This window comes from Leopardus geoffroyi, chromosome C1, assembly GCF_018350155.1.
Source record: "Leopardus geoffroyi isolate Oge1 chromosome C1, O.geoffroyi_Oge1_pat1.0, whole genome shotgun sequence".
Lineage (NCBI taxonomy): Eukaryota > Metazoa > Chordata > Mammalia > Carnivora > Felidae > Leopardus > Leopardus geoffroyi.
In genome coordinates, this window is record NC_059328.1 from 34,802,927 (window position 1) to 34,817,967 (window position 15,041).

The window sequence follows — 15,041 nt, forward strand, 5'->3', positions numbered from 1 at the left end:
TTTTTCCATCTGTGGTTGTTACGGAAGACTAGAGCCTGGTGTCTGGCAAGGACCAATTCCTCAGATGTCCTGGGGACTCTAGAGGTGTAAGCTCAGGAAGGAAGGAGTGAGTACCCCTCCAGGTAAATACTACCTCCAGGCAGGCCAGTGGAGCCCCTGTCAATGCCTGGAGAGTTATCCCTTCTCATGGCCAACCATGCCCCATCTGCTCACTTTTCTGGCCGTACCAGAAAGAACCAGACAGGAGTGGGGGGTGGGGATGGGGGTAGTGCCAAGGAAGCACATACTCCAGCTGTCTCTGGCCCCCTCTATATAAGCAGCTGTGCTAACACCTCCTGTCCCAGCCCTGAAGATGGCCAGAGAGGGTGGGTGGGCAGGTGCGTGCGTGCGTGCGTGCGTGCGTGCGTGTGTGTATGCAGCACCACTCTCTGCCTCTCTGGGACAGCCAGGGAGAGAGCTACTAGGTCTGCAGGGGACTTATATCAGTACTTCACTACCCTCAGGTCATCCGAAGCCCAGACTGGCCTCTAGCTGATTCTGAAGCCCTCTAGCTCAGCCAGAAAGTCTTAAATTAGATCTAAATGTTACCCACTGAACCCTTGGCCACTGTCCCCACATTCTGCCATGCTGTGGGAGAAGCATTCCGGATAGGGATGGGGACACTGCCTGGGTAGATGTCACGGGGAAAGGGAAAGGGAGGATAAGATCACAACTCTGGAAAGAAAGAGCCCACTGCAGAGAAGTAGACGTGGTCACTCTGTCAAGAGAGGCAGAGGGGCTTGAGCCTTCCAAGGGTGAAAGCCCCCTCCCTGCCAGCCACAGTGGCTCTGTCTTGGCCCCACCTCCTTTCCCTTGCTGATGGTAGCAGAGCAGGGTGATCAGAAGGAACTCCCTGCTGGGCAAGAGGGGGGCTGGCGTTTGGTGTGTGCTAATCCCGGGCCTGAGGTCTTCAGAGGGACCTGGGGAACTTCAAGGAGGGGAAGGCAAAGCTGTACTGTAGACGAGCTCATTAGCCAGCACCCCCACCCCCCCACGAGGAGGAGGGCGGGCGGCCCAGGGAGCGTGGCGGCAGAGGCGGCAGAGAAAAGGCTGTCACTGTCCTTTCTTCCTTTTGGTACAAGCGTCTCCCTGAGCCGACGATTCTCCTGCAGTGACACCTCTCACGGGAGCTAATGAGATCCGTGTCACAGAGCTAATGCGCTCTGACTGGACTCTTGATAGACACCCTACTCCTTCAGGGGAGACCACAGGCCAGTACTGCCCCCCTGGGCCAGATCCCCACCTTGCCACCTGCCAGCCCAGCTCTTTTGCCAAACCATGCTGGGCAACAAGCTCCTGAGAGTCCACTTGATGTCTGGCCATCCCTCTTTACCATGAGCCTCACAGGGACCCTCCTCAGGCCCTGAACAGAGGGGCTACGGAACTAGGAAGACAGGACCACCCAGCCAGGCATCAGGGAAGGTCCAGTTATTCTCCTAGCCAGCTGAAACCAGCAATCTGTGGGGCCTCCATATCCCAACAACAGGTGAAATTTTACTGACATTTCCTGTGCAGATTTCCAAAAAGGAAAAAGGGAAGAAAGCCTGGGTCCTGCTGTTAGAGAGATCAAGTATGTAGGGCCTGAACATCACTCCCAACAAACCAGAAGAGAGGTCCAAGGGTGTATTCTGTACATTCACACTAGGAAGGCCAGGCAAGATTCTCAGAAAAGGTGGCCCCTGGAAAATGGGTGGGATTCCCCTGGTCCATGAAGTAGACAGCAAACAAATCAGAGTAAGAACTGTCAGAGCCTGAAGGAGGTCAAAAGCCAAGAGTTGCTGGGCTCTGGCTCTGATGGCGACTGTAGCAGGGGTGAAAGGGTGGCAATGTCTCCTTTCCTTTCTTCCTCAGCTGCTGCTACCAAGGCTTTGTCAAGGCCTGTATGTTTCACATTAACTGAGGGAAATGATGGAAGTGAGCTTGTATTCTTCCTCAACATCTCTGTTGAGAGCACAAAGCCCGACACCAAAAAGGTGCTTCCTGGTTCAACATAGTGGTAAGAACACAGACTCTGCACTCAGGTGGACCCGGGTTTGAGTCCTGGCTCTCCAATTCAACTGGCTGTGTGACCTCAGGTGAGTCACTTAACTGAGTCTCAGCTTCCTAATCTATAAAATGGGAATGATAATGCCTGTCTTCCATAAAACTGGTGGGAAAATTATATTAATAAAAAGTACCCCCAAATAATGTGAGTCCCCTGTTGACCCTTTCTATGTACATGCAGTCCCTCTTCACCCACAACCCGCTCCACATCACCCTGTTCACCAGGCTCCCAACGCCAAATCCACCACCCCTGAAGGAAGTATCCATCTCCTGACTAAGAGGCCGTGCCGACAGCCCCCCACACCCTCTTTCTGCCTGGAGCTCTACTGCCTCCATCCCTGAACCTACCTCTCCCTTAGTTGCCAGGGCCAACTGTATCTGTCTTGACGACAGTACCTGTGAGCTCTGTGGGGGGACGGGCACTCTGTCATCTTCACCAATACATCTATCACAGTTCCTGACACATAAGAGGTGCAAAGTAAACATACACTGACCTGGTCCTCTACTTCCATTCCCATGGCTACTGCTGGCTCTGAATTAACCATCACCTCCATGCACTTTACTGAACCTTCCCCTCTGCAGTTTCTCCTCGCTAGTCCTCCCTGTACAAACTCTCAGTCTGCTCTAATTGAATCCCAACTCTGACCAGGTCACTCCTCTGCCAGGAGGGTCTCACAGCTCCTCCTCAAATAGCTCAGCCACAAACATCCATCCCAGTGGGCCCTCTCCCCTCCTACAGCCTACCCCACAGCTCCAGGCCATCTGCGTCACCCTCCAGCATACCTGCCCCTTGCTCTCTCAGGGCCACCACCACTCAGAACTCAGCAGGAGTCCCTACCAGGTAGGTCCAACAAACTCTCCCTACCACACGTACCTTAGAAAGAGGCTCAGGAGATCTCTCTAGGGCTAGAGAAAAATTGGTGATTTGCACACAGAGACATTGCCCCCCCCCCCCCCCAACACAGCACTGTGGGAGAGCCAAACACATCCCAGAGATGACTGACCTCTGGGTTCTGAGGGACCCTTGCCCAGCATCACCAATGCTGCCCCCCCCCCCCACCAATATGCATACCACTCCCCACTCCAGGCTGGCAGCTCCTCACGCAGTTAATTAGCACTATGTCACTGAGGACCAGCCTGAGTGGCCAGTGACAGGAGCTGACCCTTGACCCCAGGGCTGGGAAACAGTCCACATCAAACTCTTACAGCGCGACCCTTTTAGCACGCACAGTAACTCGGGGCACTGCCAGCTGAAGCTCATTAAAGCTGTCTCTTTGGCGCGAGGGCCATTAACCTCACTGCTTAAAACCAACGCCTCCCCTCCCCGCCTCTCCCAGCCCAATTAATGCCCTGCATCCTCCCTCCCCTCCAAGCACCCTCACCCACACCTCAGAGCCAGCTAGGAGCTGGCAGGGCAGCCCTCTACATTCAAAGATACAAAGACCCTGTGCCAGGAACCCCTGGCACCCTAGGGAGGCCCTGGTGTTGTCAGGGCCACAGAAGAGGGGGCTCCTTGAGCACCCACTGTGTGCCAGGCCAGGCACTGCATAAGTCCTTTACACAGACAGCTTTACTGAACCTCTCCAACAGCCCTGAGAGGCACTGGCATTATCCCTTGTCTAAGGGCACAGGGCTCTGGTTGGTAGAGCCAGAACTTCCTTTGGCTCCAAAGCCCTTAGTCCATTGTGACTCATATCTTTGGACTGTCCCCTGTGGCCCACCCAGATGGAAAAACCTTCTTTCCTGAAGAAGGAAGGAACATCTCAGGAGTTGTAATAACAGAGTGGGAAGAAGGAACCTCTTCCTCTCACAAATACACCCTGGAACACATCCACAGAAGCAGGGCAATCCCACTGACCCAGTCCCACTGGTCCCTCCTACCACCCAGACTCCATTATTTGCAGCCCCTCCCTGCCTGGGCCAGCACAAGTCTTCTCACTGATCCTCATTCCCTGGTTCCTCCCTTTCCCATCCCATTGATTCATCTACTCACTTGTTCATTCAGCCCCCCACCCCAAAGAGTTTACTAAGCATCTACTAGGAAATAGTTTGTGCAGCACATACTGCCTCATCAATTCTGAGTAAGAGCTTTGATAGTGCTGTTCTCTCACAAACCTCCTGTCTCCTCAAAACCTCATGAAAGAGCCAACCCTTTAACCTGGCATTCAAGACCTGCTTATTTCCCCATTTCTTTTCCAGCTGTTCCCTAACCCAAATGTCCCTCCTGCTCCAATCACAGGAAACTACTTGTAGGTGTCTAACTTGTTTTCAACATGCCTTTTTATGCTTTTGTACGTACAGTTGCTCCTAAGTAGAAAACCCTTCCCCCATTTTTCTACCTATAAAACTCCTATTCATCCTTCAAGGATCTCCTGACTCAAATGCTTTCTTCTTTAGGAAACTCCCTGCTGGCCTCCCAAGCATATCACCTTGCTAGGTTTGGGGTCTTCTCTAGGTTGTATGGAATAGCTCCTATGGAAGGGAACAGCAGCTGCTGTGGGGCATCCCCAATTCTCTAGGCATGTTGACTGCTTCCTCTTTCCCTCAGGACCCCACAAGAGCCTTGTGGGGTGTCCCAGCAAGAATGATAAGGAGTATCCCTGAAGTCAGTGAGATGTAAATAAAGAAGCAGAAGTCACTTTGGCACCTGAGGACAGGGGAATCCTCCCTTGGGGCAGCCTAAGTGTTCCTATCACCTCCCTCAGTACCCTGGGTACCCAGTTCAATCTCTGTCTCCTCCTTGGATATGACCTCCTTGAGGACAAGCACTTCCACTCAGCATGCCCAGCACCCACTAGGCACCAGTGATGTCCGTGGAAAGGATGAAGGGCTAGTCTGTAACAGGTGACTGGGTCCTTTTGGTATACCTTGCCAGTCCCCTCTACCACCATAGCTCCCCAAAGGTACACAGGTTATGATAATGTCATAGCACCTCTCAGGAATAACCCCCCCCACCCCCCGCCACTCCTCCCCACTTGGAACAAAGCCTATGCTTGTCAAATACCCTGCTTGAGGGGTGCCTGGGAGGCTCAGTCGGTTAAGCGGCCGACTTCGGCTCAGGTCATGATCTCGCGGTCTGTGAGTTCGAGCCCCGCGTCGGGCTCTGGGCTGACAGCTCAGAGCCTGGAGCCTGTTTCAGATTCTGTGTCTCCCTCTCTCTGACCCTGCCCCGTTCATGGTCTGTCTCTCTCTGTCTCAAAAATAAATAAACGTTAAAAAAAATTAAAAAAAAAAAAATACCCTGCTTGAAAGCATTTGCATGATGTGTGCTCACACACACAAAATCAGATACACAGAAATGAACGGACTTTCTGGTGGATACACACACAGGCTGATGGTTACTTCCATATACAGACACATGCCCTCAGGAAAATGTACAGATATATTGTTACACACACACACACACACACACACACACACACACACCAAACCCATACTGATATATCAGAAGCAGAGCCTCCAATGCCTAGAACCAGAGTCACTCCAGCTCCTTCCCAGGCAGGAATCCCTCTGAGGGTGCACACACGCTTGGTACCCCAAGTGGCCCCTCCCAACCCAGGCAGCGCTCAATGGAGGCTGCTGCTCCTGCGGGGGAGTCAATACCCTGTGGACGGAGCCATCGGTCAGAAGGACCCCGACTAATTAAAAGCTGGTGAGGTTTAAATAATTCATCTCCTTAACTCCCATTGATCGCCCAGTTTAGTAGCCACAGACTTGAAACAATATTAAACAGTCTCCTCTAGCTCCATGGGGGGTGGGTAAGCTGACATGTGCCCACCCCTCTGAGGACATCACCCACCAGAGATACAGGAGGGGTCAGGGATATCTCGGCCTGAATCCAAGGACACCTGTGACCCACCCAAAGACCAGATCCCAGTCTCCTCCTAAATAGTGTTTTGAGAGATTTTTTCCAATGGTCTGGTTCCACTCTCCCCTCACTCCACCCTCCTTCCCCACTCCCCCCAGCTATGGAAAGCACCCCGTTAGAGCACAGAATGAGCCAAAGGACCCCTCTGTGTGCCAAGGGACTGGGGCATGCGGGCACGGGACTGACTGAGCTGCCAGGGGTATATGTGGAGGGACTGACCAATGCCGCTGTGGGGCCGGCCTATGTGTTGCAGGCTGAGGCCCTTGTTCATGTCTAGAAGTCCATTCTTGGGCCAGCAGCCCATGGCGAAGCTGTAAGCCTGGAAGACAGGAGGCAAGAATGGTTAACAGAGGCCCTGGTCCCCAATACTTACCACCTCCACCCTCCAGCCAAATCGTCCCACTAAGGGCTTACTCTCATCATGTCACTTCATGAGAGTCCCCTCATGGAGGCCCCTTTCCTCCAGGACCCCCACCAGAAAACCCCTTCTTCTTTCAGAGCTCCTTTTGTCCTAGGTATCTCCCATCAGAGACTCCCAACCCCCACTGGGTGCCCCCTTGCCAGGCTCCTCTAGACAGCTCCCATTTACTAAGACCCTCCTTTATCAGGACCATCCTGGGGCACCTGGGTGGCTCAGTTGGTTAAGTGTCCGACTTCAGCTCAGGTCATGATCTCACAGTTTGTGAGTTCAAGCCCCACATCGGGCTCTGTGCTGACAGCTTAGAGCCTGGAGCCTGCTTCAAATTCTGTGTCTCCCTCTCTGTCTGCTCCTCCCCCGCTCACTCTCTGTCTCTCTCTCTCCTTCAAAAAAAAAAAAAAAAAAAAAAAAAAGGGTTAAAGAAAAAAATTTATCAGGACCATCCTGTCAACAGGGCACCCCCTTCACCAGGCAGCCCTATTAGATTCTGCCTTTCCAGACTACCCAGCACTCTGCTGGGCCCCTCCCCACAGTATTGCTGGTCATAAAGCCTGGTGTCAGAAAGGACCTAGGAGACTAACATATCTAAACTTCACTCTACAGATAGGAACAACACTGAAGTGAGAGGGGGCCAACCACCTGCCCATGGTCTAATTGCTTTAGACTGAGAGGCAGGCCAGGTTATGGAAGGCTAGGTTCCATGTGTGGGCTCAACTGAGGAGGGGTAAGGTCTCAAGCAGCTGTGATGGGAACATATGAAGAGAGTGTGTGTGTGTGTGTGTGTGTGACAGAGAGAGAGAGAGAGAGAGAGAGAGAGAGAGAGAGAGAGACTGTGTGTGGTTGGGGGAACAGATCTCTGCTGAAGGTCAAGTGCTCACTTATGCATATTCAAAGCGGCCACCCATCGATCTGTACTTAATTGTTTTCCTGGGGTTGGGGAAGGAAGTGCTGGGGGCATCGATCTGCTCAGGCCCCTAGCACTTCATTGCCCCCCTCCGTCCCCTACTCTGCGCCACCTGGCCGCACCAACCTCCGTGGTGGGGGGTGGTACATGGTAGGACAGGGATGGCACTTTTTCTCACAGCCCCTTACAGGCACAACTGACTCGATAGCACAGATGAGGAAACTGAGGCCCAGAAAGAAGAGACTTACAAGGGTTAGAATGTTATTAAGTGACCCAGTGGGAATTCAATTCCTGCTCAGCCCAACAAGGGGGTACCCACTGGGGGTTGGGAGTCTCTGATGGGAAGCAAAGTCCTGGGCTTCTATCAGAGGGCTGTATAGCTGGATGGCCCTTCAAACATTACCCATCCCTCACCTTTGAAGTCCTGGAACCCTAGACTGCCCTCCTCCCAGGGGAAGAAAGCAAATGGGATGTGGTCATTGGGAATGTAGCTTGGTTGAGTTCCCAGAAGCTAGGTGGTGGGGCCACTGGTGGAATGGAACTAAGGTGACGGCAGCCACGGTCAGACAGGCACTGTAGTGTGCCCACCCATCCCTGGGCCCAGAGGTCCCCATCCCATCACAGACCCCCTCATGGTGAGGAAGGTCCAACACGGGGTCAGGAGGCTGGACAGAGTCGGTGCTAAGGCCAAGGGGCTGGGCAGAGGGCAGGTACCTTTCCTTCTCAGCTGCAGGAACCAAGCTTCAGCCCTGTGGGTGCTTCAACCTCAGCACCCTCCCGAAGCCATTTTCCTTGACATGGAGGTACCAGCCACAACTCAACTTCCCAGTCAACCCTCCCACGTTTTCCCACGCCACAGCTGAACCCACAAATCGGGGGCTGAGTGTGAGGCACAAGGACAGGGGAGAGAACGCTGGCTTGGAGCCAGGGCAGAGCCGGGGGAACGCAGGCAGAAGCGAGGGAAAGCAGCCAGTGGGTGGTGCACAGCTGGAAGAGCTGCTGAGCGTGGTCAGGGCCATGGCTGGAGCGCAGTGGGCCAGAGAGCAGTGGCGGGCCGGCTTTCAAGTACTTTAAAATCACTTACAAAGGCCGGATTAAACGATCAGAAATTCCATTTAATAGGACAAATAAAGAAATAACAATCTACCCTATCAGCCTGGAGAAGGCGAGCTGGATGGGTTTTTTTCCCCTCTAAAAAGGAAAAAGGGAAGGAAGGGGGAAAAAAGAAGGATAATGTGTGTTTACTCAAGCAAAGAAAAAAATATTTAAGTGATGTCGGGGAGAAGATTGCAGTAACTAGTGAAGAATAACATCGTCTACTTTGCTGTCAAATCACACCCGAATTTCAGTAATAGATTCTCGGCTGACACTCAATTCAATTCGAAGGTGATCCTGCTTTATCCCAGCCCATCAAATATTAAACACTTGCATTAGCAGGTGCTGCCGCTTCCCGGCTTAAAGCGGCGGGCGGGCAGCGGGCTGCTGAGGCCCCTCTGCTCTGCTCACGGCTTGGGGACAGGGCAGCTCAACGTTATCTGCACGTCATCCCGAGTCTTATCGCAGCTAAGCGGGAAGACCACTTCAGATAACATTAGATGCTTGCCCTGACGCGTCACCGTGATTAGATTATTATTATAATTATGACTCCCCAAGATCTTCCCTAGACTGGGACATGTGGAAGGGGGGCGGTGGGTGGCAGAGCCCAGGAGGGCCGGGCTGGGCCTGGCTGGACCAGGGCAAGCTGGAGCCCAGGCAGGAAAACAGAGGCAGCAGGCAAGGCAGAGGCCCCGGTCCCGCCTGACGGATGCCTTTCAGGAAGGGCAGTCTAGCTTGTCAGAGCGAGGGCGAGATGAATTGGCGTCTCCAGCGTGGCCGCGGGTGTCATGCGCACAGTTTCCTATTCCCAGATAAGGCATGATAACCAATTGCTGCCGTGACATGGCCTCATCCAGTTCTTCCTCAGGGGGGCACGGGCGGGGGGGAGGGGGGCAGCACGTGCACATGGGTCTGCCAAGCTCCTAATAAGAGGGATTTAATTTTTACAAATGCTGCTTCCAGCGGGGCCTTCACATACCAGCCAAAGTCCAAAATGATATTAAAAATGGTTAATTAAAACTGCTCTCCTTCAGCCTGGGCTCTCCCCCTGCTGCCCCTGCTGAGAACCCTGGCATGTCTCCCCCAGGCACTACCATACACCCCTGCAGAGCTGAACCTTCAGAAGTGACCACCAGCCTCAAGGAATCCCCACAGGCACAGCACCACAAGCTCCCTCCAGCTCCTACATCTAAGGTACCCCTCAGCCACAGACAACAGACAGAGCCACCCAGAGAACACAGGTCCTACAGCAATCCGTGTTCCTACCAACGTGTGGTCTGGATCCTCACACCTGCTGGCCCTCCATGTCTGTACGCACATGCCCACCACCCCCAGCACTCACTTCTTAAGTCCCTCCCCATCAGATACATAACCATCAAGTGTGCATACCCATATAGGCACCAAACTCCCCCTCAGGTTACTAGGCACATCCTTCCACTTCCGACTCCTTCCAGACATCCTCTGGGAGATTACATCCCTCTATGAATCTGAACAGAGCCTGCCCAGGAACCCAGCTTAGAACAAGGTGACATGGGCTGTGTCTCAGAGATTCTGGCTGAGAAGTCAAGGCTGGGACCTAGGGAACCATTAGAATAGGAGGATCAGGGAGGCTGTCCCCTGTGGTTGCCCACAGGGACAATGGAGACAAGCAGGCCTGTGTGGGGTTGAAGGCAGCTAGGAAAGCTTCCTGGACAGAGTGGTAGTGAAGGGCTGGAGCCGGGGGCGGGGGGGGGGTGTTAGGTTTGACAACATTCCAGGCGGGAGACACAGCAAGGACAAAGGAGAACGGCAGGAGCAAGCTTGGTGAGAGCACAGGCAAGGGCTTGGGTGTGGCTGGGGCAGCCAACAAGGACAGAAAGAGCCATATCTTGAGGTGCTGCTTCCCAGCTCTGTGTTCCAATGGCAACACTGGCATCAATCAAGGGGCCTAATTATCGTCCATCCCCTTTCTCCCGCCTGCATCCTATCCCCACTTCCTCCCTCTTTCCTGCCAGCCTGCAGGGTGTGGAGGTAAAGGACCCAGAAGCTTTCTGACTTTGCTGGGGCAGGAATGTGTCATAAGAGCTCTCACCAACAGCCTACGCCCAAGTCCCTTTCCCACACTGGTTCCAAATTCTTGGGGTGCCACTTCTCCAGCTGCACCTGCCCAGCTGTGGCTTCCTGGCCAAAGAGTGGGGCAGATGGAACGATGACTGAGGAGCTCCTGAGTCTATCCAAAGCAGGTGGAGCTGGGGTGAAAGATGCCGGGTCTACCAAACCACAACATTGCAGCCCTGTGCCAGGAAGGCACACACACTTCCCTTCCCCTGGGCCGCTGTAATTTCCATGCGCGGGGAAGCAGGTGCCGAGCTGCTCCCGGCTGGCTCTCCTCTCTCGCGGCTCTGCCCGCCTTGGCTGCTGCCCCATTAGCTTAGTGGCCAGCCATCTGCGACGGGCCTGCCGCGCAGCCCTGCTGTAGGCGCGGCGGGTGGCCCCCTGTGTAACAGGGAGCTTTGCCATTAGCGCCTTTAATATTCTGACACCTCAGCACAGCCTGCTATTACATGCAAACGCTGATCGCCCTGTGAAATTACATTGCTGGGCCCGCGAAATGGAATCGTGTATAATCAGCCTCCTCCATGCACTGTCAGTCCCATCACAAACACGGCGCCCGGCGGCTTACGGGGGCTTAGCAGCTGCGACAAGTGTATTGGGTTTAATAGATGAAGTAGCCCTCATCGGCAGCAGCATCAGATCCTTCAAAAAGGAAGGAAGAAGCATTGATGGCTGCTAGGGTGTCTCTGCCCACCCATTCACTACCTGCGAGGGCCCTGAGGGTGGGGTGGCTACTGAGTGGGCAGGGCAGTGGTTGGTGTTAGAACCCAGCTCAGAGTGCAGACAGAAGCACAGACTGCTCTGTAACTTCCAGAAAACCCAGATCTTCCAAGCTAGAACCAGCACATCAGACCTATCCAGCTTCCCCATGAGGTGGGGAGGAGCAGACCTTTAACCAGACCTGTAGGTGACACGTCACCTGGTGGACCTAAACCCAATGGGTCATTTCCCAAGACGAGCAACCAAATCAAATCACCCGCCATTTCCACAAACACCCAATGGATCAAGCTGTAAAGGTGATACTCTGAAGGATGGGGGAGAGAAAGCCTGACACACGTAACTACCTAATTCTTTATTTAATTGGCCAACACTTCCATAGCTGGTGAACCAAGTACTAAGGACACAGGTAAACATGAGGATGGCAGATCCAGCAGCCCAGGCTTCAGAGGAAGGCAGTGTGGTCAGGCTCAGGAGTCAGACAAACACGGATTTGGTTCCCAGTTCTGCCAGTTATTAGCACTATCACTTTGGAGGAGTTATCAAAGCTCTCTGAGCCTCAGTCTCCCACACTACAAAATGGGATGATCGTTCTTTCCCCAGGTATACCTGAGGTCACTCAGGAGCACCCACTCCCATTATTATCTCCAGATATTCTTGGTGCCATCACCCAAAATGCAGACTGACTTTGAGGATGCTGCTTCCTCTCCTTTTCTGGGCTCAGCCTAGCACCAATTGTGGCAGACTGTATTTTTCAGTGATGGCTGCAACACTATCTCCCATCTCACATGTTCTTCTTCCAATGTGACTTTGATATACCTCTTATCTACAGAGGGAGTCTATGTCCCTCTCTTTGAAACAGAGTAGGCTTTTGTGACTATTCTAACTAACAGAGTAATGCAGAAGTGATGCTGTGTGACTTCAAGGCTATTTCAGAAACGCTGAGGCAGCTTCCTCCTCATTCACTGGAACACTTTCCCTGGAGCCTGAGCTGTTCTGTTAGTAGTCAGACTGTTCCAAGGCAGCCATCTTGCTAGGAAGCCCAAACTAGTCCATGCAGGGACCACAAACAGAAGCCACTGAACCAGGCAAAGAAAGAGCCAGCCAGCCGCTGCTATTCCAGTCACACCCTGTGCCAGCTTCAAGGACTAACTACAAATGAATGAGAGAAGCTGAGCTAGAAACACCTTACTGAGCCCTTCCTGAATTCCTGACCCACAGAAACCATGAGATATAATAAGATGGCTGCTGTTAAGTCACTAAATTTTGGGGTGATTAATTATGCAGTAATACTAACTGGGAAACCAAAACCTACTCACTTCTGGATATACTCTGCCAATACCTTCAACTTCTTGCTGCTTGGAGACTATTCTTCCTCTCTCTCTCTGGGACTGCATTCCAGGTCATCATCACACTGGGTAACTTCAGTATCTACAGGATAGCCCACCCATGAACCTTGCCTTTCAGTTTCTCAACTTCCTGTGCTCTAATGACCTTCTCCTCCTCTACCTATTTCAGCCATCCATCCCTATGGCCACACCCGGGGCCTTATTATCACCCAGAACTGCTCTCTCTCAGAAATCTTAACAAAGACACATTCCGCTCTGACCCCAGGCTCCTATCCTTCAGCTTTTGTACCCTTTACTCTTGCTCTTTCCTCAGCCTGCCCATCCCCTTCTGGCCTCAATCCTTTCTCTACCAGGCCTGTGGCCCTGGGGTCTATCATTTCAACCACCCACTCATTCCCCAGTCTTCAACTCCTTGCCCACTTACCCTACTACACCTTCCCTGAAAAAAACCCAACCATGACTCCATCCCTCTACACCTGTGCTTGTGCTGAGTGATGCTGGAAAGTCACTCTTCTGCATAGGAAGTGGACACTGTGGGGACCACCTGAGCAATTCTCAGTGGTATGCCACAATCCTACTCTTCTCTTTCATAAAGATAATAAAGCTGTGGCACAGAATTCTTTCAACTACATGCCCCTCATCTACACATGCATCTGTATCCTTCCCCGTCTGCTCCTCTGCCAATGTTGTTCTAACAGAAGGGACACCTCATTTCCTGTCTAAGACCAATATTGTACCTGTGCTTTACACCTCGCCTTTCTCCCACCTGCTTAGTTCTGCTCCATCTGGGATCCCCTTTCTTTCTAAATTCTTAACCTCCCCCTCTCTGCAGGTTCCTTTCCACTAGCATTCTAGCAAATGCTTGACTCTCCATCAACTTCACACAACTTCTTATGTCTCAGGTTCCTCTTTGTAAAATAGAGGTAACAGTTCCTACTGAAGAGAGTTGATGTGAGGGTTAAATGAATTATTGTGTGTAAAGCGTTTAAAACAGGGACGCCTGGGTGGCTCAGTTGGTTGCGTGTCCGACTTCAGCCTAGGTCATGATCTCATTGTTCCTGAGTTCGAGCCCCACATCAGGCTCTCTGCTGACAGCTCAGAGCCTGGAGCCTGTTTAGGATTCTGTGTGTCTCTTTCTCTCTCTGCCCCTCCCCGACTCGTGCTCGGTCTCTCAAAAATAAATAAAGCATTAAAAAAAAATTTTTTTTTTAAATAAAGTGTTTAAAACAATGCCTGGCCCTTTAAAAATTATGACAGTGTTAGATTATTATTTTTAAAGCCCTCCCTTCACTCCACATCCCCATCGGGTAACTGTTCTCCTATTGATAATAACCAAACTTCCCAAGTTTGTCTTCACTCGGCTCCACTTACCTCCCCCATCACTCCTTAGCCCTTTGCAGTCTGGTTTCTGGCCTTACCGCGGTGCTCTGCTTCTGGTAAAGTCTATGGTCCTCACCACACCACCCACACCTAGGGACACTTTCAGGGTCTTGCTGTCTCCTCTACTCTGTGGCCTGCTTCAGCTTTGAAACCCTTCTCCTTTGGTTATGTTTGAGTTTTCTTATCTCTCTGCCCTGCCATTTTCCTCACAATCTCCCTGCAATCTTTTCTGTGTATTGCCATCCTCTGCATGCGCTCAGGTGCTTTTTGCCTCCTGTTTTGGTCTACACTCAACCACTCTCCCTGGGTGCCTTTTTCAACTTCCTTGTCTTCCAACTCTCCAAGTTCCGATTTGATACTCTTTGCCACTACTTGAGTATCAAACATATATACTCTATTGCCTACCTGACATTTCCACCTGGATTTCACTCAGGTACTTCATCTCAAACTTAAAAAACAAAAAACAAAAAACCCGTTTCAACATCTCCTCTCCAAAGTGCTCCTTCTCTTGGGTTCCCAAATCCCAGCGAAAGCCATTACCATCTCTGTGGTAGATCAGAAATGTTGGTTCAACTGTGCTTCCCTTCCTTCTTCTTCTTTACTGCCCCCTGAGTCCTGGGATTGCTGTTTCATGCCTCCAAGACTTGAGCAGTTCCTTCAGCCTGCCTAGAATGCCCTCTGCCTTCTCCCACTTTTTGTCCTAGTGAACACATACTCTTCTTTTACCACGAACTCAAAGTACCTTCCTTTCCCAAGATTTCCCTGACTCATCCCTTTTTTAACTCCCCCCCCCCACCCCATACTCTGAATAGCATCTGTAACACCAGATTTGTTTACATAACTGTTACCACGATGCTGGGAGATTCTTAAGGGGAGGGGCTGTATCTGCTTTTTCTCTAAATGGTCTCCATTGAGGGAAGGGAAAACCAGACATCTCTTTGGGTCTCATTTTGCCAAGGAGGAAGGCCTGGTTTTCAGAGTTACTACTCCTGTTGACCCTATCCAGTCTCCTTCTAGAATCACTGTTATTCTTGCCCAGCAGACCAGCAATCCCCCCACAGCCAACCTTAGAACTGGGGTCTCAGCTGCCTGTCTTAGGAGAGAAGAGGAGATGGTTCTGCCCCCCTTCTCTTT

The 15,041-nt window shown here is 52.0% G+C and overlaps 1 protein-coding gene across 12 annotated transcripts in view; it reads right to left on the reverse strand.

Annotated features, from left to right (window-relative positions):
* ERI3 (ERI1 exoribonuclease family member 3) overlaps positions 1-15,041 on the reverse strand; it is a 128,418-nt gene that overhangs the window by 20,091 nt on the left and 93,286 nt on the right. For 11 of the 12 annotated variants that reach the window (XM_045477079.1, XM_045477073.1, XM_045477075.1 and 8 more), the window contains one exon: positions 6,170-6,269. The exons of the other annotated variant lie outside the window; for it this stretch is intronic. In XM_045477079.1, the coding sequence (XP_045333035.1) occupies positions 6,170-6,269 (100 nt within the window). Of the gene's footprint in view, positions 1-6,169; positions 6,270-15,041 lie in introns of those variants that run through there. 12 annotated transcript variants of the gene reach the window in all.